The sequence below is a fragment of the Natrix helvetica genome (genome assembly GCF_964273705.1).
Source record: "Natrix helvetica genome assembly, chromosome: 10".
NCBI classification, from domain to species: Eukaryota; Metazoa; Chordata; class Lepidosauria; order Squamata; family Natricidae; genus Natrix; species Natrix helvetica.
In genome coordinates, this window is record NC_138561.1 from 4466665 (window position 1) to 4493415 (window position 26751).

At 44.2% G+C, this 26751-nt stretch overlaps 2 protein-coding genes across 8 annotated transcripts in view; one reads left to right on the plus strand and one right to left on the minus strand.

The window, feature by feature from the left end:
* Positions 1-18629, plus strand: part of DRC7 (dynein regulatory complex subunit 7) — a 50740-nt gene extending 32111 nt beyond the window's left edge. For 2 of the 5 annotated variants that reach the window (XM_081963018.1, XM_081963017.1), the window contains 10 exons: positions 925-997; positions 2110-2238; positions 3881-4009; positions 5519-5745; positions 7421-7636; positions 12269-12379; positions 13250-13360; positions 15290-15484; positions 16870-17009; positions 18299-18629. In XM_081963018.1, coding sequence (XP_081819144.1) covers positions 925-997; positions 2110-2238; positions 3881-4009; positions 5519-5745; positions 7421-7636; positions 12269-12379; positions 13250-13360; positions 15290-15484; positions 16870-17009; positions 18299-18392 — 1425 coding nt within the window. In that variant the 3' untranslated portion in view covers positions 18393-18629. Of the gene's footprint in view, positions 1-924; positions 998-2109; positions 2239-3880; positions 4010-5518; positions 5746-7420; positions 7637-12268; positions 12380-12551; positions 12865-13249; positions 13361-15289; positions 15485-16869; positions 17010-18298 lie in introns of those variants that run through there. The other 3 variants (XM_081963019.1, XM_081963020.1, XM_081963021.1) reach the window with 3 other exon arrangements.
* A 3265-nt stretch (positions 18630-21894) lies between these two features.
* Positions 21895-26751, minus strand: part of LOC309397205 (CD166 antigen-like) — a 30406-nt gene continuing 25549 nt past the window's right edge. For all 3 annotated transcript variants that reach the window (XM_081963043.1, XM_081963042.1, XM_081963041.1), the window contains one exon: positions 21895-24297. In XM_081963043.1, the coding sequence (XP_081819169.1) occupies positions 24136-24297 (162 nt within the window). In that variant the 3' untranslated portion in view covers positions 21895-24135. The remainder of the gene's footprint in view (positions 24298-26751) is intronic.

The following is a 26751-nucleotide window of genomic DNA, read 5'->3' on the forward strand; positions in this document are numbered from 1 at the left end:
TGGCTCATGCCTATTTTGGGTTTTTCCTTTTATATTCCAAAACCATCGATAACATTTATCCCAGATCTTATAATATTCTGATTCATCTTTATTCTTCCACGTCAATTTATCCATTTCAGCGCAGATCAAGATTTTCCTAATGATTTCCCCTTCATGGGGACTTTCCCTGCTTTTCCAATTCTGGGCAAAGACCATTCTTGCTGCCGTGATAATATGTATTGTTAAAAAGATAACCCCCTTGTTGTATTTCCTGTTTATAATTCCCAAGAGAAATAGTTCCGGTGTGAATTCTATTTCCTCTTCTGTTACCTCTACCAACCACTTTTGGATATTCTGCTAGTATATTTTGGCTCTTTGGCACGACCACCACATATGGTAGTATGAAGCACCCACAATTTCTGGAAGCAACCTTTGTTCCACTGATCCCACTATCTGAAATGGTAGAGTCTCCTGCTTAAACAGGGGGTTGGACTCAAAGTGGGTTGCTCCCAGTTTGGCCCGGATCTGGCGAACCAGTAGTAGTGGCGGTGGAAGGCTCTGCCCACGCGTGCACAGGAGCAAACTGGTTGTAAAATAGCAGCCTACCACTGGTTGGACTAGAAGACCTCAAAGGTCTCTTCCATCTCTATTCTGATTGATTGATTGATTGATTGATTGATTGATTGATTGATTGATTGAATCTTGCACCAATAGCTTCATCAATGTCAAAAGTCAAGGGCAAAAGGCATGGGTCATCTCTCTTTCTTCTGTCATGCCTTATTGCCATAAAGGTAGCCTACCAATATTAGTAGAAAGTTTCTGAAAATAAAGCAAGAATTTCTGCTCAGAAAGATAATTTAGGCTGCCAAATGCAGAGCGGGAGTTAGATAACCTGGGCTTTAGTAGATGTACGTTCTCACAGCTTTGTTTCTTTCTTCCTGGTAGATGAAGGAAGAAGAATCAAAGAGTTTTGACATGCCTGCATCGTGGGTGGAACAGATCCACATATCTCCCAAAGGTATTCTTGGGGTTTTTTTCTGCCATCTTGACCTGTCTTCAGTAGACAAGCTTGGCCAGGAACTGATAGCAATATGATCTAACCATCTTAGAAGGCATCAGTTTGTAACAAACTGCCTATAATTGCAGGGAGCGCATAACTAAGGATCTTTTCCTTCTCCTCCTCCTTCTCCTCCTCCCCCTCCCCCTCCTCCCTCTTCTTCCTCTCTTCCTCCTTCTCCTCCTCTCCTCCTCCTCCTCCTCCTCCTCCTCCTCCTCCTCTCTGAGGTAGCTTCTCTGCAACTTAAGAGACCTTAGAAAAGAAATCTGGGGTGAAGCTTAGAAGAAAGTCACCATGTTGAGCTCACCTGCTAGATTCCAGGGGAAGGCGATCTTTAGCACTCATGGTTTTATGAAGGGAAGGATCAGGACTAGGGTTAGAGTTGGGATAGGTTCAATATTTGGGATCCAAAGGAGAGGTTGGATTATGGAAGAGCTAAGCATAGTTATAGTAAGGTAGAAAAGTTCAATATGGCTTCTCAGGCCAACAAAATATGAAGTCCATGTGTCAACATTCCAAGAGCAGAACTCCGAGGCAGGTAGATTCCTCCAAGGACAATTTTATTGGATACATCATATTGGCACAACTGGTGAAAACTTCCATGGTTTTCACTTAATTAAGAGAGAAAGTTTCCCCCTTCCCCAAGTCATCAGTCACATGGTCCAATCGAGGTGCTGACCGGTTGCTTGTTTACTTTGCTCCTCCTCTCCCAGCCACCTGTTGGAATGACCTTGGTTCCCACAGGAAAACTGCAAAACTCCAGCTAACTATTTCCCTCCCCTTCCCACCTGGCGGCAATCCTGAAGCCTCAAAGACGGCCCTAGCCAGGTGCGCTTCATGGTTGTCACCATGCATGCAAACAACCTGGTAAGTAGATACTCAACCAAACAGTCTGTCACACGTTTGGAGTCAATCAGGCATCCAAAGTGCTGCTCAGTTGGCACTTAACCATCAGACCAGCACTGTCGATAGTCAGGAAAGAAAGAAATTATATTCCATCGATATTTGGAGAACCTCAGCTTCTCATTCTCACCATGTATGGATGTCAACGTCTTCTCTGTTTTTATCTCTAGAATTTGAGACTCGCTGTCCTCAAGGCAAGAAACTGATTCAATATAAGAATGCCAAGTTGGAGAAATGGGCCCCATATCTTAATGCCAACGGCCTAGTCACCCGACTGACACTGTTTGAAGATCCAGATTGTAAGTAGGTTAAAGACCCTTTGGGAGAAGAGTCACATTCGGTTTGATGTAGTGTTTGGGGATAATTCTCTGTTTGCCTTATAATACTTTTTATTAAGAGTTTTAAAAATAATAAAGGATAATACAATTTAGAAGAAAACGAGAAAAGGAAAAGAAAGGAAAAGAATAGAAAGTGCAAAGAAATGAAGTGGAAAGGAAGGAAGGGGGAGAGAGAGAAAGAGAAAGAAAGAAACAGGGAAAGAAAGAAAGAAAGAAAAAGAGAGAGAGAGAAAGAGAGGGAGGGAGAGAGGGAGGGAGAGAAAGAAAGGAAGGAAGGAAGGAAGGAAGGAAGGAAGGAAGGAAGGAAGGAAGGAAGGAAGGAAGGAAGGAAGGAAGGAAGGAAGGAAGGAAGGAAGATGGGGTTTAGTTCCTACCAGGAATGAAATTCTTGGCCCTTTGAACTTGAGATGACCTTATAAGACTTTAAGTCTTGTGGACTTCAACTCCCAGAATTCCCCAGTCAATTCTGGGACTTGAAGTCCACAGGTATTAAAGTTGCCAAGATCCCTGGCATACATAGAATCAGAATGGTATATATGTCCACTATTCCTTAAACTTTGAGAGCAGAGAAATACAAAGTCATTTACATGTTAATTCATAAGTTTTTAGTCTATAATTAATTCTTGTAATTGTTAATTGTTCCAGCAACTGATAGCTTTTCTTCTGTCAAAGACATGCAGCCACCAATATGTATGCTGGGCTTAGGAGCCCAGCATGGCTGTTGTTTAATTGCACTTCTGCTGATCTTGATGACCACCAGGCTTATATATGGTTCTGGAAGCATAAGAAGCAAAGCATCCACACCAAAATAAACAATACCAACCAACCAATAATGTCACTCAAGAGGAATTCTTTCTTTCATTTCTGGAGGGCCTCACCCCTCTTGTGCCCACCACAGATTAACAGTGTTGAAGGGACCTTGTAGGTCATCTAGCCCAATCAGGAGACCATACACCATTTCTGAGAGAGGGCACTCCAGTCTCTTCTTGAAAGCCTCCAGTGATGAAGCTCCCACAACTTCCGAAGGCAACTTCTGTTCCATTGGTTGATTGTTCTCACTATCAGAAAGTTCCTCCTTATGTCCAGGTTGAATCTCTCCCTGATCAGTTTCCATCCATTATTCCTTGTCTGGCCTTCGGGTGCTTTGGAAAATAGGTTGACCCCTCCTCTCTGTGGCAGCCCCTCAAATATTGGAAGGATGATATCATGTCTCCCCTGGTCCTTCTCTTCACCAGACTAGCCATGCCCAGTTCCTGCAACCGTTCATTGTATGTTTTAGCTTCCAGTCCCCTAATCCTCTTGGTTGCTCTTCTCTGCACTTTTTCTAGAGTCACAACCTCCTTTTTATAGTGTGGTGACCAAAACTGGATGCAGTACTCTAGGTGTGGTCTTACTAAGGTTTTAAAGAGTGGTATTAGTATCTCTTGATCTTGATTGTATCCCTCCGTTAATGCAGCTTAGGATCACATTGGCTTTTTTGGCTGCCGTTGCCCACTGCTGGCTCCTATTTAACTGGTTTTCAACTAAGACTCCAAGATCCCTCTCACACTTATTGCTATTAAGCCTGTTTTCCCCCAGTCTATTCTTCTCTTTCCACCATCAGATACCAAGGTGCTTGAAGTGAAAGAGTGGTTTAAGAACCGTGAAGACAAGTTGGACATACGAGAATTGAATAAGCAAACCAATATCATAGCAGAGCAATTCGTACCTGGACACGCCCTGGGCCTGAAAGGTACAACGAAGGGCCTTGATTCTTGGCAAGGAAGGAAATAGCTTGGGCATTCCTTTCTTCCCATTTATTTATTTGATTCTCTATATCCCATATTTATTACTTTATAAATTACTAGGGTGGCAAACTATCAGACACAAGAAATTAGGAGCCAGGATGGAGTTCAAAAAATAATATGAATGTATTTCATACTCTATTCACAAGAACCTGATCTACTAAGGCAAGTTATAACGTATTTCATACACCCTATTTACAAGTTTAAGTTTTAAGTTTTATTAGATTTATAGACCGCCCCCTCTCCCCGAAGGGACTCGGGCGGTGTACAGACATCTCAATAAAAAACCGTATACAAAATAAATACCCTTAAATTCCCATAAAATCGAATTAAACAATAGGCTGTACAATGTGATAAAAATTAAAAACAACCTAAAAACCCACCCCTAAAAATTTAAAATACAGACTTGAGGGACTAAGCTGGGATTAGGCCAGGCCGGCTAAATTGAACAGGTGGGTCTTAAGCTTCTTACGGAAGGAGCAGAGATCGGTGGTTATTCTGATATCGGGGGGGAGGTCGTTCCAGAGGGTCGGGCCCATCACAGAGAAGGCCCTGCTCCTGGGCGTCGCCCGCTGGCACTGCCTAGTGGACGGCACCAGGAGGAGTCCCTCCCTGTGAGAGCGAATCGGCCGAAGGGATGTATGGGGCAGGATGCAATCCCGCAAATACCTAGGTCCTGAGCCATGGAGCGCTTTAAAGATGATAGTCAACACCTTGAAACGCACCCGAAAAGCCACAGGTAGCCAGTGCAGCCCGCACAGGAGAGGTGTTACGTGGGAGTACCTAGTAACTCCCACAATTGCCCGCGTGGCCGCATTCTGAACCAACTGCAGCCTTCGGGTGCATCTCAAGGGGAGCCCCGTGTAGAGAGCACAAGAACCTGAACAATGTACAATGTGCCAGTCTGTAAGGATTACCAGTCCTAGCTTAAGAAAGTGAAGACGCTTGAAACGGAGTATTTCAAAAGGAACCTTTTATTAAGTAGAATGGCAGCCATTGAATTCAAAGCAACATCTGAATCCCCTTAGGCAACACAAGTGGAATTAAAGCTGTAGAGACCCCTCCCATTAGTCAGAGTGCAGATTTTAGCCAATACACAAGTGTGAAAATGTTCCCTTTACCAGCTGCCCTGAGAGCCGAATAAACATACGTTCCCATGGCTATCTTCCATTAGACATTAAAGTGAACCGTCCCACATGGCCATCATAAACTTTCCCCCAAAAGGTGATGGGATCTCAAGGTGCTTCGGCACCAGGAAACCACTTGTAAAATATCAGTTGTCACAGGCACTGCATCTTGGCATGAACCATTCTCTATCTAGATGTTCTACGGTATTATTTGGGCGTTGCTAGATTAGAGCAGAAGGAAGGAAGGAAAAAGGATGGAGATCCATCTCATCAGCTCTTTTGCACACTCTCTAACTGGAGATTCCATCAAATTTCTCTTCGCTTCCCCAGCTCATATGTACAAGACCATGGAACCCGAGACCGAGCGCACGATGGAGTTCTACAACGAGACGCGCGTGGACGGCCTTCAGAAACGGACAGAGACTTCCCAAGAGATGGCAGAATATTTTGTAGGCCGCTTAGATTTCCTCAGCTACCGTCACACTGAGTTTGGCAAAAGAATCAAGAAGCCGACCAAGAAGATGGCTATCACAGAAAGCAATGCCCGGCCAGTTTTGGTAAGAACAGCTCGTTGGCGGTATTCGGTTGATGCCCCATAGTCCTTCAGAGACAAGACTTAGAAGGTAGGAAGCAACCAGTAGGAAAAATTTGAGAAGGGGGTCTTTTGAGGAGGGGTATGGTTGTCATAGATTTAGCAGAGTGCTGTGGTGGCCTTGAGGTGGAGCTCTCGCTTCGTCAACAGGAGGTCATGAGTTTGATCCTAGGTCAGGGATGGCAGTGTGGAAATGGCACAAGGGTGTGCGCACGCTTGTCGGGGCCGCGCTCTGGAAAAGTTGAACTTCCGAATTCGAGCCCGTATGTGCGCCTGATGATCAACTGGCTGGCACACATGCGCAGGATGGTTTTTGGCACTGCCACGTGCGCAAAGGGATTGCACTCCGGAAAAGCCAAGCTTTCTGGTTCTGCGCACTTGTCAACCAGCTGGCCAGCACACATGTACACACCAGTTTTCGGCCAACTGCTGCGCACTTGAAGGACAGTTGATCATCACGCGCGCCTGCATTCCAGGAACCCGGAAGACAGGCAAGGCCGCGCATGCCGGGCATGATGGCTCCATCTGCCACCTTGGGGCACAGGTGCCATAGATTCGCCATCATGGTCCTAGGTAGAGGCAGGTAATTTCTCTCTCTGGGCACAATGCGAATTTATCTGCGGAAGAAAACTCCGCCTTGGTGACAGGAAGGGCATCCAGCCATTAAATGCTCTGCTAGCTCCATTCAATTGCCCAGACTCCACCCAGCAAGGGATTATGGGGTCATTAAATGATGATGACGATTGTTGTCATAGATTTCCAGTTCCATCTAAGTGGATTGCTGTGGCTATGCAAGTTTCTTCTAAGCAGATTTAATCTACAGTAGGGATGGTTCCTCTGAACAATGGCATCTTACCTGCTTCTGTTGAAGATCCACCCAAACCTTGACTAAGTTGTCCTCTCTCATCCAACTCACCGAGCCTACTTGCTCTCTCAGTAGATATCTGATCTCTTCCTTTCCCCCATCCTCATGTAGGTTTTTCCCTCTTGCTTCTCCTCTCCATCTTCTTGCGTAAACACACTGGCCTTGCTGCCCTTTGGCGTTTTTGATCTGCTCTCCACATCCCACTACAGGTAGACCACAACTGAGCCCAAAATTTCTGTGGATGAGCAGCAAGACAGTTTTATCACCTTTCCTGCCCCGGTTCTCAAGGGTATCCCTGCAATTGTTACAATAATTCCATGGTTGTTAATGTGGCGGTTGGACTAGATTAGAAGACCTCCAAGGTCCCTTCCAGCCCAATAGACTTTATGATTGCACAGAAATTAGTCACTGACAAAACAAAGATCACCCTGCAATTTAGCAGTTTGAATCTCACCAGGCTCAAGGTTGACTCTGCCTTCCGTCCTTCCGAGGTGGGTAAAACGAGGACCCAGATTGTTGGGGGAACAATGGGCTGACTCTGTAAACGACTTAGAGAGGGCCGTAAAAGCACCATGAAGCAGTATATAAGTCTAAGTGCTATTGCTCTCTCCTATTTTCAGGAAGACTCATACACTGACCATAAAGTTGAATTATTAGTGATGTGCCCAAATAACCAGCACAGCTATCTAACTCTCGACAAACCATCCCAACCAACTCGTTGTAACGATTGGTGGCTTGATACTACCTTATTCTCTTACGTTTGCATACTTTCTAGAAAATCACCGAGAGGTTCCACAGGAACCCAAATAAATCAGCTGACGAAGACGTGGCCGAACGCATTTTTTTGATCTCGGAGGATAAGATCCTGCTGACCTACCACTGCAAGGAGAATTACATCACCCCTTCCAAGAGGGAGTTCAACAAGCACATAGATGTGGACAGCAAGGGAAACAAGGTTATCATGAGTCGGGATATGTGCATCAGTTACCAGGTGAACGAAGCATATGGTATGCCCAGGTCATGCTGGATGCAAGCTTTGCATCATGGGTGGGATTTAAAGGAATGGTTGCAAGACGTAAATGCACACAGTCCTCGACCTACGACCACGATTGAGCCCACAATTTATGTTGTTAAGCGAGACATTTGCTCAATGGGCTTGCCCCGTTATACGGCTTTTCTTGCTACCGTTGTTAAGTGAATCCCTGCAGCTATTATGTTAATAGCATGGTTGTTAAGTGAATCGGACTTCCCCCTTGACTTTGCTTGTCAGAAAGTCCAGAAAAGGGGGGGGAATCACATGACTCCATCATAAATGTGAATCAGTTGCCAAGGGTCTGAATTTCGATCCCATGACCGTGGGCAATGCTGCAATGGTCATGAGTGTGGGAAATGGTCACAGGTCCCTTTTTTCAGTGATATTGTAACTTTGAACGGTCACTAAATGAACTGTTGTAAGTTGAGGACTATCTCTAGAAGTTCTGGTTGAATATCTGTCACTTAGAACCAGGGAGCTGAATTTTCTTTAGGAAATAATGCGGGTTGGTGGGATTCTTGTTGGCTTAGTTAAGAGCTCCCTCACTCCACTGTTGGAGACTCAAATTACAAGTAGTCCCCGACTTACAACAGTTTGTTTAGTGACCGTTCAAAGTTACAACTGAAAAAGTGACCACTTTCCCACACTTATGACCGTTATAGTATCCCTATGGACACTGAAAATTCGGATGCTTAGCAACTGTCCCATATTTATGATGGTTGCAGTGTCTCAGGGCCATCCCCTTTTGCAACCTTCTGACCAGCCAAGTCCGTGGGAAAGGCAGATTCATTTAACAACCATGTTTCTAACTTAACAACTGCAGTGATTCACTTAGCAACCGTGACAAGAAAATTCATAAAATGGGGCAAAATTCAGTGAACCAATGTCTCAGTTAGCAACAGAAATTTGGGGCTCAATTGTGGTCGTACGTCGAGGACTACCTGTGTACAAGTAATCCTCAACTTACAACCATTTGTTTAGCAACCATCCAAAGTTACAACGGCACTGAAAAAAACGACTTATAACCACGGCAGCACCCTTACCGTCAAAATTTAGGTGCTTAGCAATTGGCATATGTTTATGATTGTTGCAGCATTCCAGGCTCATGTGATCCCCATTCATGACCTCCCCGTATGGGAAAGCAAAGTCAACGGGGAAAGCCAGACTTGCATAAAAACCACATGATTCGCTTAATGGAGTGATTCACTCAACAACCTTAGCAAAAAAGTTTGCAATATTGAGCATAGCCCACTTAACGTCATCCAGGATGGGTCATGGTTGTCCCAAAGATGCTTTTTAAAGATGCAACTGGATTTTCTTTTTTGTTGTTGTTTCTTGTTGAAGATGTTTCACTTCTCATCCAAGAAGTTTCTTCAGCTCTGACTGGATGGTGGGGAATGGAAGGATTTATACTCCTTGCAGACAGCTGGTCATTTGCATCCTTTGAGAGGGTCATTGAGGCCACCTGGAGGTTTTTCTGTGTCCTCAGGGTCACCTCAGTGGTGCAAATGGGTGTGGAACATTTTTGGAATTGTTGAAAGGACTCAATTGTAGATACAGTCTTCTATTCCCCACCATCCAGTCAGAGCTGAAGAAGCTTCTTGGATGACAAGCAAAACGTCTTCAAAGAATAACCAGAAAGTCCAACTGCCTCTTCAAAAAGCACCTTTGGGACTGCCTTCTGCCCTGGGAATTATAAAACAATGAGAGGAATCCATAGGATAGTAAAACAATGAATTCAAATCAGTGGACAGAATTTAATCAGTCTTGCTTTGAGGTTCTGGGGCAGATAAGTATAGATAGACCACAATTTACAATTCATAAAACGTTTCTTCCCTTCAATACCACCAAGCTAGATGTTTCCTGTTTCAGGAAACAGAGTAAAGCAGATGTTGGCCTTTGTGTATCTAGTGCTTAACTACTCCGTTTTGCTATGGCTGAGGAAGTATAGAAAGGACAAGCAAAATCTGGGTTTCCCCCTGTACAGTGTGGTACCTTGTACTTGGAGTAGACTTTGGCTTACAACAGTTTACTTACTGACCCTTCAAAGTTACAACAGCCCTGAAAAAAGTGACTTATGACTGTTCTTCACACTTACGACCGTTACAGCATCTCCATGCTGAAGAACGGTTGCAGAAACTGGGCACATGGCCAGTCTAGGGAAGAGAAGGACCAGGGGAGACAGGAGAGCAGTCTTCCAATATTTGAGGGGCTGCCACAGAGAGGAAGGGGCTCAAGCTATTTTCCAAAGCACCTGAAGGCCAGAGAAGGAATAATGGATGGAAAGTGAACAAGGAGAGATTCAACCTGGAAATAAGGAGGAATTTTCTGACAGTGAGATCAATCAACCCATGGAACAGAAGTCGCCTTCAGAAGTTGTAGGAGCTTCACTGGAAGCTTTCAAGAAAAGACTGGACTGCCATCTGTCAGAAATGGTGTAGGGTCTCCTGCTTGGGCAGGGGGTTGGAATAGATGACCTACAAGGTCCCTTCCAACTCTGGTATTTTGTTATAGTCACATGATCAAAATCCATTTGGCAACTGACTATTCTTCCCCACATTAAGCCTTATATAAGTGCTATTGCTATTGTCCTTCCTTCCTTCCTTCCTTCCTTCCTTCCTTCCTTCCTTCCTTCCTTCCTTCCTTCCTTCCTTCCTTCCTTCCTTCCTTCCTTCCTTCCTGTGCAGTGGTTAGAATGCAGTATTGCAGGCAAACTCTGCCCACTGCCAGGAGTTCAATCCTGACTGGCTTGGGTTGACTCAGCCTTCCATCCTTCCGAGGTGGGTAAAATGAGGACCCAGATTCTTGGGGGCAAGAGGCCGACTCTGTAAACCATTCAGAAAGGGCTATAAAGCACTGTGAAGCAATATATGTGCTATTGCTATCCTTTCCCACATGAAGCGATATATAAGTCTAAGGGCTATTGCTATGCAAGGGTCACTTTGGTGTAATCTTAAGGCATCAGGCTAAAATCCTGCAGACCGTGAGTTTTAGACCTAATTGAATGGATGGGAAAAAGGTAGAAGATACATTTCATGAGCAAATGGAATATAAATGTGGGGATCATATATATATGCGGGTTTTGTTGTATTCGGGTCTTTTCCCGTGTAAGATTGAGATTGTCTTGGCAACGTTTCAGCGAGATCTCACTCGCCATCTTCAGGCTGTTGTCTTTGGCTTAAAGTGTGACCGGAGATGCCGTCTTTCTGTAAATCTTGGTGGGAGGGGATGGAGTGCTGGCTTTGTTTCAGTAGGTGGAATGATTGGTTGTGTAGTTTTATCATGATTGGTAGATTGGTGCTGATTGGTGCTGGCTGTGTGTGCATTGTTGTTTTGTATTGTAATGGCCTGGGTGGTGGGTGGGGTTCGTTTGTTGACTAGGGCTGGTTTCCAGATGTTTGGTAGGCGGGAGGTATCATCATGATCAAAATCCATTTGGCAACTGACTATTGTTCCCCACATGAAGCCTTATATAGGTGCTATTGCTATTGTCCTTCCTTATGCTTGTGGAGAATTTTGCTGATTTTATCTGTGGTGCCTTTGATGTAAGGGAGGAGGGTGATGCCATTGTCCTATTCTGTGTCTTGGTTTTTTGGGAGAGTCTCCTTTTGGATTAGGTTGGTGATTGTTGTTTTTTTTTGAATCCGTTGGAGATTAATACATTTGTGAGTTTGTGTAATTCAGTTTTCAGGTAGTGTTTGTCGGCTAGGCGTTTGGTTCTGGAGATGAGGGTCTTGGCTACAGAGTTGATCTGTGCAGGGTGGTGATGAGATTGTGCATTTAAGTAGCAGTTGGTGTGTGTTTTTTTCTGGTAGATGGTGTGTCCTAGGGAGCCATTGGGTTTTTTGTAGATTAGGACATCCAGAAAGGGAAGTTGGTTGTTTGCTTCTATTTCCATGGTGAATTGTATTTTGGGGTGTAGGCTGTTGAGATGTGTGAGGAAGTTGTCCAGTTTTTCTTTCCCATGTGGCCAAATCACGGAAGTGTCACCAACATATCTAAGCCACTAAGCCAGGCTCTCCTCCTTATCAGCTGAGCCAGGGAAAAAGGTATGTATTTGTGTTACAACCCCTGGTATGCCCAAATATGAGAGGAAGCTCACTACTCCCTCTTTCTGCCCTTCGGCTCATTACAGAAAACCATCCAGGCAGAAAATCATATTTTTATTTTTAATGTTGCCTTTTTATATTTGTGTTGTATTTGTGCTGATAAATAAATGAAGGGTGACTAGTATAGATCTATTTCAAGCTATTTAGCTCTCATCAGCTAGCCATACCCTTACTAGGATTTGAACCTGAGCTGTATTACATATTAGGCAGGAGTCTTAGCCACTAAGCCACAGGCTCTCCTCCTTATCAGCTGAGCCAGGGAAATAGGTATGTATTTGTGTTACAACCCTTAGTATGCCCAAATATGGGAGGAAGTTCACTACTCCCTCCAGCGAAAACAGTCCAGCGATCCCAGGAGCGCTGAGTAGGTTGTTCTCCCTGTCGGCAAATGGCTGACCTGCTTCTGAAGCTGCTTTGAATCTACTTTGCTCAATCTACTTTAAGGTTCCTAAATCTACTTTCGGGTCTGTTTTGTTCTCAGGCCGGGCCTGTGGAGAAAGAAAAGAAACTGTTCCATCTCTATGAAATGCTGATGCAGCTAGTCGAAGATGAGAAACGCTCCCGCCATCTAGTGTGGGAATCTGAGATAGAGGTACCCGTGGGGGAGAATATTTTATTATTGCTGGTGGGTGGTGTACAGAGTCTCTCTGGTTGAATGCAGCTGCCTCGCCCACTTTCCCTGGCTACCCTATGTTTGCACGCATAAATAGAGAAGTAGTTTCGTCTTGCTTCATGCTCCTCTCTTAATTACCCCTTGATGTTAGTTCCTGTTTTCCGAAGGAGGAATCTGCAATCCTAAACTTCTTCCGATCATGTTCTGATCGAGGCTTCCCCAAATCCCAAAGCAGACTCCTTGTCCCGACAAAAACCCTTTTTATGAAGAGTTTGCTGACCCCTGGTCTAGTTTATCAAAATCTCAAGATGCATGGGAGTTTTACAGGTGATCTTCAACTTACAGCAGTTTTTTACGAACTGAGTGGGACGGATGACGATGGGGAAGCAAAGGGGGGAAATGACAGGGAGACAGGAACCAGAGGTGTCAAACTAGAACAAACCAGCTGACCATGGACGAGACGTGAGAAAGGAATACTAAAAGGAGCCAAACCTTTAAGCCATTCTCCTAATGGCTAAAAGGAGCCAAACCTTTAAACCTTTAAGCCATTCTCAGGACACCGGAAAGGAACGGGATTGGACATTGATAGACTGTTCAGAGGGAGGAAGCTGAGGAAGAAGGGAAAACTATAGGCTTTGGGCGGGAACATTCAGATCCAGTTTTGCTTTTGCTGTAACCACTTAACCTTTCACTTCAATCATGGAGTCGAGGGTCTCTCTTTCCTAAGTCCCTAGCTGGGCCAGCCTGACAAACTGGTTTTCCTGCACCTGCAGAAGTGGAATGAGATGATCTTTGGGGTGCTTTCCATGGTCAACCTGTCTATCTCTGATATCTCCATCTCCCCCAAAGGTCCTGGAACTTCTAAGGATTCGAGGAGAGGAAGAAACTGCTAGCAAACTGAGCGTCTCCATTTATGACACAGAAAGGAATGAGAAGAGTAAAGAACATCGTGAAACCATAGTAAGCTGGAGGTTCTTTTGGATCGAACCTACACAGTATTTATTATCCTTGGAAATGATCAAAACTATAGAGGGAATTAGGGGTTGAAATATGGGAATTCTTGGCATCTCAATTGTCATCCCGAGGTTCTTGAGAAGGTCAGGAGAACCATGTCATAAGGACAGGCAACATTTGTGTGTCCAAGAACAATAAATACCTCCCAAAGTTCTGGATGTAGCACAAAGTTGTAATGATATCGCAGGAGGAATCAGAGTGAAAAACCTGAATTTCCCAATTTTTTCTGATGGTTTTTAAGAGGGAAATGGGAAGGAGAATTCTTTGGAAGACAAACCTTCTACCCTCATTAACCCATTAGAATTAATTTTTACACCTAGCCCCTTTTAGGCAGCACCTAACTCAAATTCTTGCAGCACCATTTCCAAGTATTCTCAGCATGTCCTGAATTGTGCAAGTTAAAAGCAGACACAAATTTGTAAAATAAGTTGTAAAACGTTTTTTTTAAAAAAAACAATAAAAAGAAAAAAAATTGGCTGCCAAAATTTAGCCGTCTTACCACAAATATCAGGGTGCTTCCCAGTTTTGAACGTTGAATATTTCAGAAATATTCTCTTTCCCAAGTGCCCTGCAGAGGCTCAACTCCTGGACAGTTTTGTGCATCTGGGATGCCAGAACGAGGCCAGTGAAATCTGTGGTGGTTTTTGGTTCTACTTGGTTCCTGTAGAGCAGGGGTGGGGAACAATGGTCCTTTTATGACTTGTGGACTTCAACTCCCAGAATTCCTAAGCCAGCATGGCTTTTCTTTGAAGTCTAAACAACAACAAGAAGAAGGGGCCAAGACAAAGACTTCTCTAAAATACTGAACCATTTTTGTCCAAGATGGTATAAAGCAGAGGTGTCAAACTCAATTTCATTGAGGGCTGCATCAGAGCTGTAGTTGACCTCAAGGGGCTGGGTGGATATCAGAGGTGGGTATTCAGCAGGTTCTGACCGGTTCTGGAAAACCAGTAGCGGAAATTTTGAGTAGTTCGCAGACTCAGTAAATACCACCTGTGGCTGGCCCCGCCCCCATCTATTCTCTGCCTCCCGAGTCCCAGCTGATCGGGAAGAAATGGGGATTTTACAGTATCCTTCCCCCGCCATGCCCACCAAGCCATGCCATGCCCACCAAGCCATGACCACAGGACCGGTAGTAAAAACTTTTGAATCCCACCACTGGTGGGTGTGGCCAACTGGGTGGGCGTGGCCAGCTTAACACCACACCCCAAACTGCTGGCATGTTTCCTCTTTGTACTGGTTAGACTGGGTCAAAGCAATGAGGGTAAACCAGGCCGAAGCGATGTGGGTTGGCCCTTTATACTTTCCAGGATGGCCCCACAGGCTGGATCCAATCACATCGAAGTCCAAATCTGACCACATTACAGGACTGGTCCAACCACATTGCGGGACGGATCTGCTCGCCTTGTGTTTGACGCCCCTGGAATAAAGTCTCTTGCCTTGGGCAGAAGGTTGGACTAGCACAGTGGTTCTCAATCTTTTCTTTGCCATGGAGCTCCTTTGAACACCTTTTGTGACCACCAACCATGGCCACAGACCCTCATGATTTAAATCATGACATTTCTTCAAACCTTCGCGGACCCCCTGTGATGACATCGTGGTCCCCCAGGGGTCTGTGGACCACAGGTTGAGAACCACTGGACTAGAAGTCCTCCAAGGTTCCTTCTAGCTGGATGATTCTATGATCGATGATTCTATAAGAAGGAAGAGAAGGTGTACCCTAATCAGTCTTGCAAGATTCAATGTTATTTATAGCCAGTCTCAATAAAATAAGTTTTTGCCTTTCTCTGGAATTGATTTCACGGTCTGGTCTACCCAGTGGGGCTGCCATGAAGCTCCCCATCAAGCATATCGGTCTGTCCCCTTTCTCCCCAGGAGCGCCTACAGCAAGAGGAGCGCCAGCGCCAAGTGGAGCAGGAGCTGGACTACCTGGCGCCTTTCCTGATTCAGGTGGGAGGCGTTGAGAAGATGACCAAGTGGCTCGCTTTGCGCCTGAAAGAAGACTGCCTGAACGATTTCAAGCATCGTCTCGTTGACAAAGCCAACCTCATCCAAGCACGATTTGAGAAGGTACCCAGGCAGTCATTGGACCTCTGGCTCTCTGTAGCCCAAACCAAGAGTTGGCTTGCCCTGGATAGGCCTTTCTATGGACCCAACTGCTCTCCAGAGGTTCTTGCTGTTGTCTCTGTAAAGCATCCTTGGCCCACTGGAACCATTAAGACCAAAGTGGGCAGTCTTCACTAGCTTTTCTCGGTGGAAGGAGAAGGCTGGGCTATGGACGTATGGCCACAACAAGGGGGTTCCCCAAAGCTTATTGCTGCTGCTCAAGTTCCATCACTCTGGTTCCATTTCCTTGTCTTCTCAACTGATGGCACACTGGTTCCAAACAGGGATGTCTCCAGGAGATGGTCAAAAAAAGTCAAAATGGTGGCAGTGTCATTGAGATCAACGCTCTATCTTTTATTTTAAGTTGGAACTTGGAAAAGTTGAATCTCTACTTTTCTTTTCTTTTTTTTCTTTTTGCCAAACTCTGCATATATTTTGATTCAGGCTGTTTTGAGTCCGTCAGTGTTATGTAGAGAGCTGACTGATGGTGGAGATCGTGATTCTTTGGGACACCATTAAACTTTCTTCTTAGATTGAATCCTTGTTACAGACATGAGTTAAGCCCAAGCCCATACATCTATTTCGGTGATAGGTTTTGGCCGGTACGGCCTGGTACGGCTGTGCCGGTAGTAGTCAGGAGGTGCAGCCACTGTACGGGTACTGTGCAGTGGTGGGTTGTGGATCCTGCTCCCGCTGGTACAGTGCAACGGGGCTGGGCATCTACCACATGCACGCACGCACGCAGCACGCGCATGCAAACTTATTGCCCGCGATGCTCCAGCTGCTTGGTGGAGCGTCATGCAGGCCCCGTACACTCCATGCGTGGAAGCCCCGATCGGCTCAAATACAGATAAGGAGGGTGGGCGGGTGGATGGGCCCTCCAGAGCACCATACTGGAACGGTACCTGGTGCTCCCAACAGGCAGCGGTACGCCCGTACCAGGGCGTACCGGTCGTATCCCACCACTGGTACGGTGGCTCGTTTAGCCCACCCTCCCGCCCGCATTCCTTACCTGTTTTTAAGTAACCAGGCCAATTGCACATGCATGCATAGCGTGTGGCGCCTGCACAACCTCCGACACCTCCGACAAGCAGCTGGGCATCGCAGGGGTGGTGGTGTACGCATGCATGCACCGCACGCATCAGGCGCATGTACAGCACACATCTGGTGCATGAACGCAGCACATGAATGGACCATGTATACGTACTGGTAGCCAAGGTAAGAGCAACCCACCCCTGATCTATTTCCTCCTCCTTGATGGCTATTAGATTACATGCTCACATTGTCTGCTGTTCATGGAGTAGATTTACCTGTAGTGTGAAGCCAGCCGTTTTTTTCTCTTTGTGTAGGAAACTCAAGAACTGCAGAAGAAGCAGCAGTGGTACCAACAGAACCAACTCAACATGACCTTGGAGGATGAAGATGACTACCTGAACTACTGCTCAGAAGCCATGTTTCGCATCCGCATTTTGGAGCTCCGTCTCAGCAGGTATTGTGGGAATGGGACTTAAGCCCAGACAATGTAGGGATAAAAGTAAAAATCTGGGTCATTGAAACAAATCCCACCAGGCTCAAAAGGTCGACTTAGCCTTCCCTCCTTCCGAGGTGGGTAAAATGAGGACCCAGATTGTTTGGGGGCAAGAGGCTGACTCTGTAAACTGCTTAGAAAGGGCTTTAAAAACACTGTGAAGCGGTATATAAGTCTAAGTGGTATTGCTACCTTCCTTCCTTCCCTCCCTCCCTCGTGGTTAGAATGCAGTGTTGCAGCTAACTCTGCCCAATGCCAGCAGTTCGATCCTGACCGACTGGCTCAAGGTTGACTCAGCCTTCCATCATTCCGAGGTTGGGAAAATGAGGACCCAGATTGTTGGGGGCAATAGGGCTGACTCTGTAAATCACTTAGAGAGGGCTGGAAAGTGGTATATAAGTCTAAGTGCTATTGCTATTTTCCTCCCTCCCTCCCTCCCTCCCTCCTTCCTTCCCTCCTTCCTTCCCCTTCCCTTCCTCTGCACAATGATTAGAACGCAGTATTGCAGGCTAACTCTACCCACTGCCAATAGTTTGAATCTCACCAGGCTCAAGGTTGACTCAGCTTTCCATCCTTCCGAGGTGGGTTAAATGAGGACCCAGATTGTTGGGGACAATAGGCTGACTCTATAAACCACTTAGAGAGGGCTGGAAAGTGGTATATAAGTCTAAGTGCTATTGCTATTTCCCTCCCTCCCTCCCTCCCTCCCTTCTTCCTTCCTTCCTTCCTTCCTTCCTTCCTTCCTTCCTTCCTTCCTTCCTTCCTTCCTTCTTTCCTATTAGAATGCAGTATTGTAGGCTAACTCTGCTCACAGCCAGGAGTTCAAATCCTACCAGGCTCAAAGGTTGACTCAGCCTTCCCTCCTTCCAAGGTGGGTAAAATGAGGACCCAGATTGTTGGGGGCAAGAGGCTGACTCTGTAAACTACTTAGATGAGGGCTGCAAATCACTGTAAAGCGGTATATAAGTGTAAGTGCTATTGCTATTATGGTAAAGTAAAAAATTGTGATTTGTTGTTAATACCTTATTCTATTGCAACAGAGAGACTTGGAAGTCAATGCTTCTTTTTCTTTCCCTACTCTTCCTCACTTTTCCTTTCCCTTTTCCTTTCCCCTTCACTGTCCTCTTATTTGCTTTTGTATTATTTTATAATACTTTTTCTAACCTAATAAAAATGTATTCTGGAGCATCACTAGTAACTCACAATTAGAATTAGAACTAGAACAGTAATTGCTTGTCTTTTTTCACCAGGCATAAGGAAAGAGCACCACTGAAATACATAGCATTGGAAGAGAAACTTTCCAAAGATCCTCGTCTCTGCGAACATCTCAAATTTTATGTTTAATTCTTCTGTGAGTCATTGCTGGGAAGTGCTCTTCAAAAGCCAGACGAATGCAATGAAACTCCTGAAGAGCTGTGAAGAGCATTTTATTTTTCTTCAGGCCACTTTTTCCCTCTTCATGAACTTTTGCAACTTTCTGGTAAGAAAGCACCAAAGAGAAGGAATTTGAATTCTTTCAACCTCTCAATGGAGCAACTCTGGAGCTAGATATATGGGTGAAAGATAACAAGACTCTCAGATGATTTCCTTCTCCTTCTCCTCCTTCTCCTTCTCCTCCCCTCCTCCTCCTCCTCCTCCTCCTCCCTCCTCTTCTTCTTCTTCCTCTTCTCCCCTCCTCCTCCTCCTCCTCCTCCCCTCCCCTCCTCCTCCCCCCTCCTCCTCCTCTTTCTCCTTTTCCTCCCTCCTCCATATTTTGGACCATGTTCTACTTCTTTTTCACTGTGCTAAATTGTTGTACTTCCTACTCACAGTGACAGGAAGCCATACTCTCTGTGCTAAATTGTTGTACTTCCTACTCACAGTGACAGGAAGCCATACTCTCTGTGCTAAATTGTTGTACTTCCTACTCACAGTGACAGGAAGCCATACTGTCTGTATTCAATAGGATCAGAGAGTACTTTGGCCTACGAGATGTCTTAATTCTTCTCTTCTCTAATTTCATCATTAAAGCTTTTGAAAATTTATTGAGTCGATGCCATTTTAAATGATTTTGTAAGATTTTACAACAATAAATTGAATATCAAATTTAAATTCAAAGTATTCCATTTCCCTTCCTTTAAAATTTAAAAGAAATCGCTGTCTGAATTCTGGGAACCTTCCTCCTGCTACTACTAGTTACTACCGTACTAGTTCTACGTGAATGATTAGAGCATCCTAAAACCCTCCTAGGTGTGCAGGCTAAAAAGAACACTGTAGTTTGGTAAGCTGAGCCTGGAGAAAGCAGAGGAAAGGGGAAAGGTTGCAGGAAAATGCCAAAACGACAAGAGAAGTATGATTGCTGTTAAGATTAATCTATAATTAAGTCCACAAAGAATGTAGTAAACATCTGTGATGTCATGGGATCCTCAGAAGATTCTCAGGAGACAAGGTAGTTAGAATCAGAATAGAGCTGGAAGGGACCTTGGAGGTCTTCTAGTCCAGCCCCTGTTAAAGCAGGAGATCCTACACCACTTCAGACAGGTGACCGTCCAGTCTGTTCTTAAAAACCTCCAGTGATGAAGCGCCCACAACTTCTGAAGGCAACTTCTGTTCCACTGGTTAATCGTTCTCACTTTTAGGAAGTTTCTTCTTAATTCCAGGTTGATTTTCTCCTTGATTAATTTCCAACCATTTTTTCTTGTCTTGCACTCTGGTGCTTTGGAAAATAAGTTGACCCCCTCCTCTTTGTAGTAGCCTCTCAAATACTGGAACACTGCTATCATGTCCCCCCCAGTCCTTCTTGTCTCTAGACTAGTCAAACCCAAATCCTCAACCATTTTTTAATATGTTTTAATCTCTAGACCTGTAATCATCCTAGTTGCTACTCTCTAACCTTTTTCCAAAGTCTCCGCATCTTTTTTTTATAATGTGGTGACCAAAACTGGATGCAATATTCCAGGTGTGGCCTTACTAAGGCTTTGTAAAGCAGTACTAATACTTCACCGATTCTGATTCTATGCTTCTGTTTATACAACCCAGGTGTCAGGCGTTCTAAATACCATGCAGAATTAAATCATTGTCTAAGGCAAAGTTATCCTTAAAGGTCCAATTTATTCATACAGGCAAGTTAGCACGTCTATGGAATTCCAACTCTAATGTTCTTCTTGGAATTCCACCCAGTTGAAAGTTCATGATCTATCCCCACACCCACAAATCCATCACATGTTCCAATCATCATCTTCCACGCTGGCATCTACACCCCTCTGCTTCCGGTCAGGTGTCGAGGTGCAGAGACAAAAGATGACCTTGGCTTCTATAAAAGAATGACAACAATACATTCCGCAATCCTACTCCTTTCTATTCCCCCCTCCCAACTACTACACTAATGAAACACATAGGAAATTATAAGAAAGTGTGGCAGGCCAAAGATCCTGAAAAGAATATAACTACAGGCCTGACACCAGGTATCAGGTTTCCAAAAAATGCCCTAATTGATTCATGAGCCTCGAGTCAAATTTCAAAAGAAAACCAGTCATTTATTAGGAGCATTTTGGCAATGCCTTTTTTGTGCAGTCGGATCTTAGCCTTATTTATAAGCTGAACTTTACCCCTGTTCCTTCCCTTCCCTCCCCTCCCCTCCCCTCGGTCTGTGTCATAAATCACATTCCCCAATGAGGTGCACTCCTTCCAAGTCTGTTGCAGTAATCTGAGATCCGACTAGCCAAAAGCATGCATGGAATGCACTCTCCCCTCCCCCCTTTCCTCACTATGGCAACTTTAGGAGTTGACACCAGGATTGTATTAGCTTTTTTGGCTGGTGCCATACACTGCTGGCTCATATTTAAGTGATTATCCACTACAACTCCAAGATCCCACTCCCAGTTACTGTGTCAGGCCTGTCACACTTTTTATTAATTTCTTATGGTGTTTCATTAGTGTAGTAGTTGGGAGGGGGGAATAGAAAGGAGTAGGATTGTGGAATGTATTGTTATGGTTCTTCTTAGAAGCTCAAGGTCGTCTTTTGTCTCCGTACCTCGACACCTGACCGGAAGCAGAGGGGTGTACATGCCAGCATGGAAGATGATGATTGGAACATGTGATGGATTTGTGGGTGTGGGGATAGATAATGAACTTTCAACTGGGTGAACCCACAGGATGTACATTAGAGTTGAAATTTCACAGCATAATGCCAACATGTCTGTCTTATTAAATTGTAGTTTTAAGGATAACTTTGCTTTGGACAATGATTTAATTCTGCATGATATTTGGAACGCTGACATTATTTCAACTCTATGGTGGCATCTGGGGCCCTCTCTTTACCACCGTGGCGATTGGTACACACGTTTGACATACTGTCTTACAGGCATTGACTTAGTCAATGTCTTGGAAATGTCAACAGCATTGCAGAGAGTGACTTATAGACAGTCCTTGCACTTACAACTGAAAGAACTTCATCACAGTCATCACATGATCAAAATTCAGGCATTTGGCTTGGCTGTCAAACATCTGCTTTGCTTATCCATGAAAATTCAGGCCTCAACTGTGGTCATAAAATCGAAGACTACATGTAGGTGGAGAGAGGGATCCTGAAAAGAAAACCAACGAAATTTCTGACAACGTGCCCATCATTTCTGGGAGTTAGCTGCTGAAAACAACACAAGTCAAAATGATTCACATTGGGTGTCAACCATCCCCAAGGTTAACTTCAACAAGAGTCTGCCTTCTGACCACCTTTTGTGGGCTTCCAGTTGAAATGGAGAAGTTAGGGGTGTATTTCCAATAGACGGATTTCAGTATTGCTCAGCTATGTCTCTAGCTAAATTTGCAGATTAATGACTTCTGCAACACACACATTGTTAATGTTGCTTTAATTAATTCACTTTTTTTCCTGGTGGCAGGTTCATGTTCATACAAAAAAAATATAGATATTTTGACGATGTTTCAAAGTGTGTTGTAACCTTGATCTTTCTAAGTTTCCTCCCAATCATTACCTCCATAATCATTCATTTCTTCATTCATTCATCCATCTATCCATTCATTCATTTAGTCACACAACTCCATCAATTGACTCTGAGTGGCTTACATTTCTAAAATATTTCTAAATATTTTTACAGCTGTAGAACAATTAAAAACATTAATTCAAAACACTAAGACAATAAAAAAAACATCCCGAAAATAAATACAAACAGCAGCTGAGATAATTAATCAACTAACAGTAAAGTCCAGGTCCATTAACATAGTCCCAGATTGAGTATAGAGTATAGCAAGATTTTTAGAGCCTTTCAAAGGGTAACTGTAATCTCCAAAGTGGGGGGGTATTCCACAGAATGGAGGCCAGTGCAAAAAAAAGCCCATTTTCTAGTCCCTGCCAGCTGGCACTCTTTGGCTGACAGGATCCGTAGCAAATTCAAAAAATGTTACTGCCGGTTCTGTGGGTATGGCTAGGTGGGCACGGCAGGGGAAGGATACTGTAAAATCTTCATTCCCATCCCACTCCAGGGAAAGGTTACTGCAAAATCCCCGTTTCCTCCCGATCAGCTGGGATTCAGGAGGCAGAGAATAGATGGGGGCAGGGCCAGTCAGAGGTGGCATTTACCAGTTCTCTGAACTACTCAAAATTTCCACCACCAGTTCTCTACAACTGGTCAGAACCTGCTGAATAATACCTCTGGTCCACAGCATGCCCCATCTGCTCCATCGAATTGGAGGATAGGTAGAGACTTTTGGAGAAAGGCAGTCTCCCCCCCCCCCCCCCCCCCCCGATAGTCCTGTCCCAAGTCATGTAGGGCTTTAAGGGGGACAAGCAGCCCCCTTGAATTGCACCCAGAAACATCCTGGCAGCCAGGCAGATCACGGAATAAAGAATCTTATATGTGCCGTGTGTAGCCAGAAACGTTTATGACCTGTGCAACCACAGATGAAGCTTCTGAACATTCTTCAAGGGCAGCCCCATGTAGAGCACATTGCAGTAATCTAAGCGAGAGGTTACAAGGATATGGTTATGGCAGAAGGCTGAGTTGAGGCTGAGGAAATGTTGCTTAAAAGCAGATGTAGCCACAGATAGCAAAAAAGGCAAGGCCTCTCTGCTCCAGCCAACTAGTTACTTGTGAAAAGTACTATAAATTGGCTCCCCTCATACAATTTCCCTGGTGTGAGAATCCACATTTTTGCCATGCTACCCCTAACACAGTAAGATGGACAATGTGTCCACAATCCAATTGGGCATCTACTATTGTCCCCTTCCTTTCCCCAACTCCAAAACTGTTATTACTCCTCACCCATTGGAAAATGTAACTTCCTTTTCATCATCTGCTCCACTCAGTTCTCCTGCAGAGGTGAGGAGATACAGAAGAGGGTGTTGAAAAGAAAAAGAGAAGGATGCGTGTCGGAAAAGAAGGTTGGATTCCTTGCCAGCAGGTGGTCTAAGCCTCACTTCCTGCTGCCTTCAATCATCCCGGCGTGTAGTCTGCAAACAGATCACTTCCGATGCATCCCTTGATAGAATTTCTAGCAGAAATGGATCAGGTCTGGGAAATGTTCAGTTGCCATATTGTTATAATTGAATGTTGGCCTCCAAGAGGTTGGCTGCAGAAATACAGATGACCACTAGATGGAGACAGAATTTCTTGTTTTTCTTTTTCTGGGCTTTTCTGCCACCTTGTGTTCTTCTGTATTTTTGCACATCTCAAAGTCCCATTCAAGGCTTGCGAGGGTTTTCAATTGTCAACATCAGAAGCAATAAGAATATTGCCTAAATAATAATAATAATAATAATAAAAAGAGATCCTTTCACCCCAGTGGAGAATATTGTGTCCCAGGCTGCCTTCAGGTGCTCAAGCAAAGATGCTTCTCCATGCTTCTTTCAAAAGAAGGCTCTCCTCTGGAAGACATTGTCTCTAGATAAGCCATGATGGCTTCAGTTTAGGTTTGTCTACCTCTACCGAAATGAGAAAGGGGAGGCAGACTGCAATTCTTGCATTCATGGATAAACAGGTGAAGACTTGTAAAGCAACGGGCTTTGAAAGGAACCATCAGTTTCATAGTAGGACCTATCTCAGGAACTTCTGAAGACAACTCGCCTCCGAATACCTCCTTCTGTCCTCTTCTCTCAGTGAAGGCCTGCAGGCTGGGTCCCTCTGTCTCTGTGTTCAGGCCGTTTTGTGCCCAATCTCACTTCTGCATACACAACTTCAGTCTCTGGTTTAGCTTCCCTTTTGTGAAATCTGATGTCAGCATATGTCACATCGCTCATTTGCTTGGTCAAAGGTTGCTGTTAGAAAGACAGGGACGGAAGAAGGAGGGTGATTTTAACTGTGACATGAAAAAGCAGCAAGTTCTCTAAACAGGAACGAAAATAAAAATTATGTGTTCTGAGACTCCACGAAGAAACTGGCTCTCATAGACCATTTGTCAGAAACAGACTGAATGATTCCCATCACTTGCATATACATAGAACAACAGAGTTCGAAGAGACCTTAGGTCATCTAGTCCAACCCTCCGCCCAAGCAGGAGACCCTACTACACAATTTCTGACAGAGGGCAGCCCAGTCTCTTCTTGAAAGCCTCCAGTGATGAAGCTCCCACAACCTCCGAAGGCAACTTCTGTTCCATTGATTGATTGTTCTCACTGTCAGAAAATTTATCATTTCTAGGTTGAATCTCTCCTTGATCAGTTTCCATCCACTATTCCTTGTCTGGCCTTCAGGTGCCCTGGCAAGCAGCTTGACCCCCTCCTCTCTGTGGCAGCCCCTCAAATATTGGAAGACTGCTATCATGTCAATGCTGGTCTTTCTCTTCTTTAAACTAGCCATGCCCAGTTCCTGCAACCATTCATAGTATATTTAGCCGCCAGTCCCTTAATCATCTTGGTTGCTCTTCTCTGCACTCTTTCTAGAGTCTCAACATCTTTTTATAATAAACTGACCCACCCACCCCCTTTTGGGGGTTTATGTAATGAACAACAAACCATCTAAACAGGATTGAGACAACAGCTTACTATTATCACTCTGTTATGGTTGGGGGCGATAGGCTGACTCTATAAACCGCTTAGAGAGAGCTGTAAAGCACTGTGAAGCAGTATATAAGTCTACGTGCTATTGCTATTGTTAGATGGGCATGAGCTAGGTGAAAACGGGCACTCCGCCACGCAATACTTGGGTCTCAAACCTTGGACTATTGGCTTTCTAGTTGATAAACTCAGTGTCTTTAACCACAGAGCCATGGCACTACCCATCCAGGAAGAAATGTACTTGCAAGAATCTGTCAACGTAACTTTACTACAAGGGTAGAGCAAAAGCTGCTAGGTGTACTTCTTTTTCTGGACTACCTCACAGGGCTGACAAACAACCATTCGTTGCATAATATTAACCCTGCTCCTGATGACCCAGCATGTTATAAGAGGTCAGTGTTCTTTTAGAGTTGCAGACACTGTATGAAAATTGGTGCTCTCTGGAAAGGGGGAATTTCCCAGCAAAATATAGAGCTCTGAAAAAAAAATTAAAATATTAAAAGTACAAAAGGCAAACGACCAGAGATTCATTTTGATCTGGTGGATAATTGGGAGTTTGACAATGAATAGAGATATAAAAATAGTGTCTTAAAAGAAGAATAATGTTTCTGAAAGATATAACTTTTTTTTTTCAAGAATGGGTATTATTTGGATGCTTAAGACTTTGGCTCCTAATGTCCATATAGCAGAGTCCTCACCAAAGGGTTTTTCAGACCACAATTCAGTGATTTTAACTTTTAAAAGGAAAATATATATATAACCTTTTTAGATGCGAATGGAAAGAGATGTTGTTATGAAAGGAAACAATAGAAAATTGCAAAAGGAAGCTAAAGTAAGTTTTTGAGAATAATGTCAAATGGATAGGTCTAATCTAGTGAAAAGAAGGACCACGGGTGACATGACAGCAGTCTTCCAACATCTAACAGGCCTCCATTGATTAGCTGGCATATTTTATTGAATTCCTGGCTTGGGCACAAACTGTGAGGAAAGAGGGTGTCTCATCCTTACACAAACTCTGTTGCTGTTTCTAAAATTCCTCTTGCTCAGCCAGTGTTCCAATATCTGAGGGGCTACCACAAAAAAGAGGGGGTCAACCTATTTTCCAAAGCACCAGAAGGCAAGACAAGAAACAATGGATGGAAATTAATCAAGGGGAGATGCTACCTGGAATGAAGGAGAAACTTCCTAACAGTGAGAACAATTAACCAATGGAATGTCTTACTTCCAGAAGTTGTGGATGCTCCAATACTGGCAGTTTCTAAGAAGAGATTGAACTATTTGTCTGAAATGATATAGGTTTCTTGCCTGAGCAGGGGGTTGGACTAGAAGACCTCCAAGGTCCCTTCCAATGCTGTTATTCTGTTCTGTTCTTAATAAAGGCACAGAAGTAAGAACTGTTTAGAGTGCAAGCCAAGTGTTTGTAAGAGGATGTTTAATACAACATAATAATGGGTTTTTTTAAAAAAAAGGTAAGAGAAAATACAAGCAATTTTGGATAGGTTGGAGGGGGAAAGGAAGAATTATTTGAAACTGTCCAGAAAGGACAACTATTAGTCACCAAATCAAACTTCCACGGCAGCAACTAACTATATTAACACTGACAGAGATGGAAATAAAGCTGAATTATGCAAAACAAGGACATTTTGCATTTGCAAATAAATCGGGGATTTATGATGGGCACACGACTTAAAAAAAGAGAACGAAAGTCAAGGGATG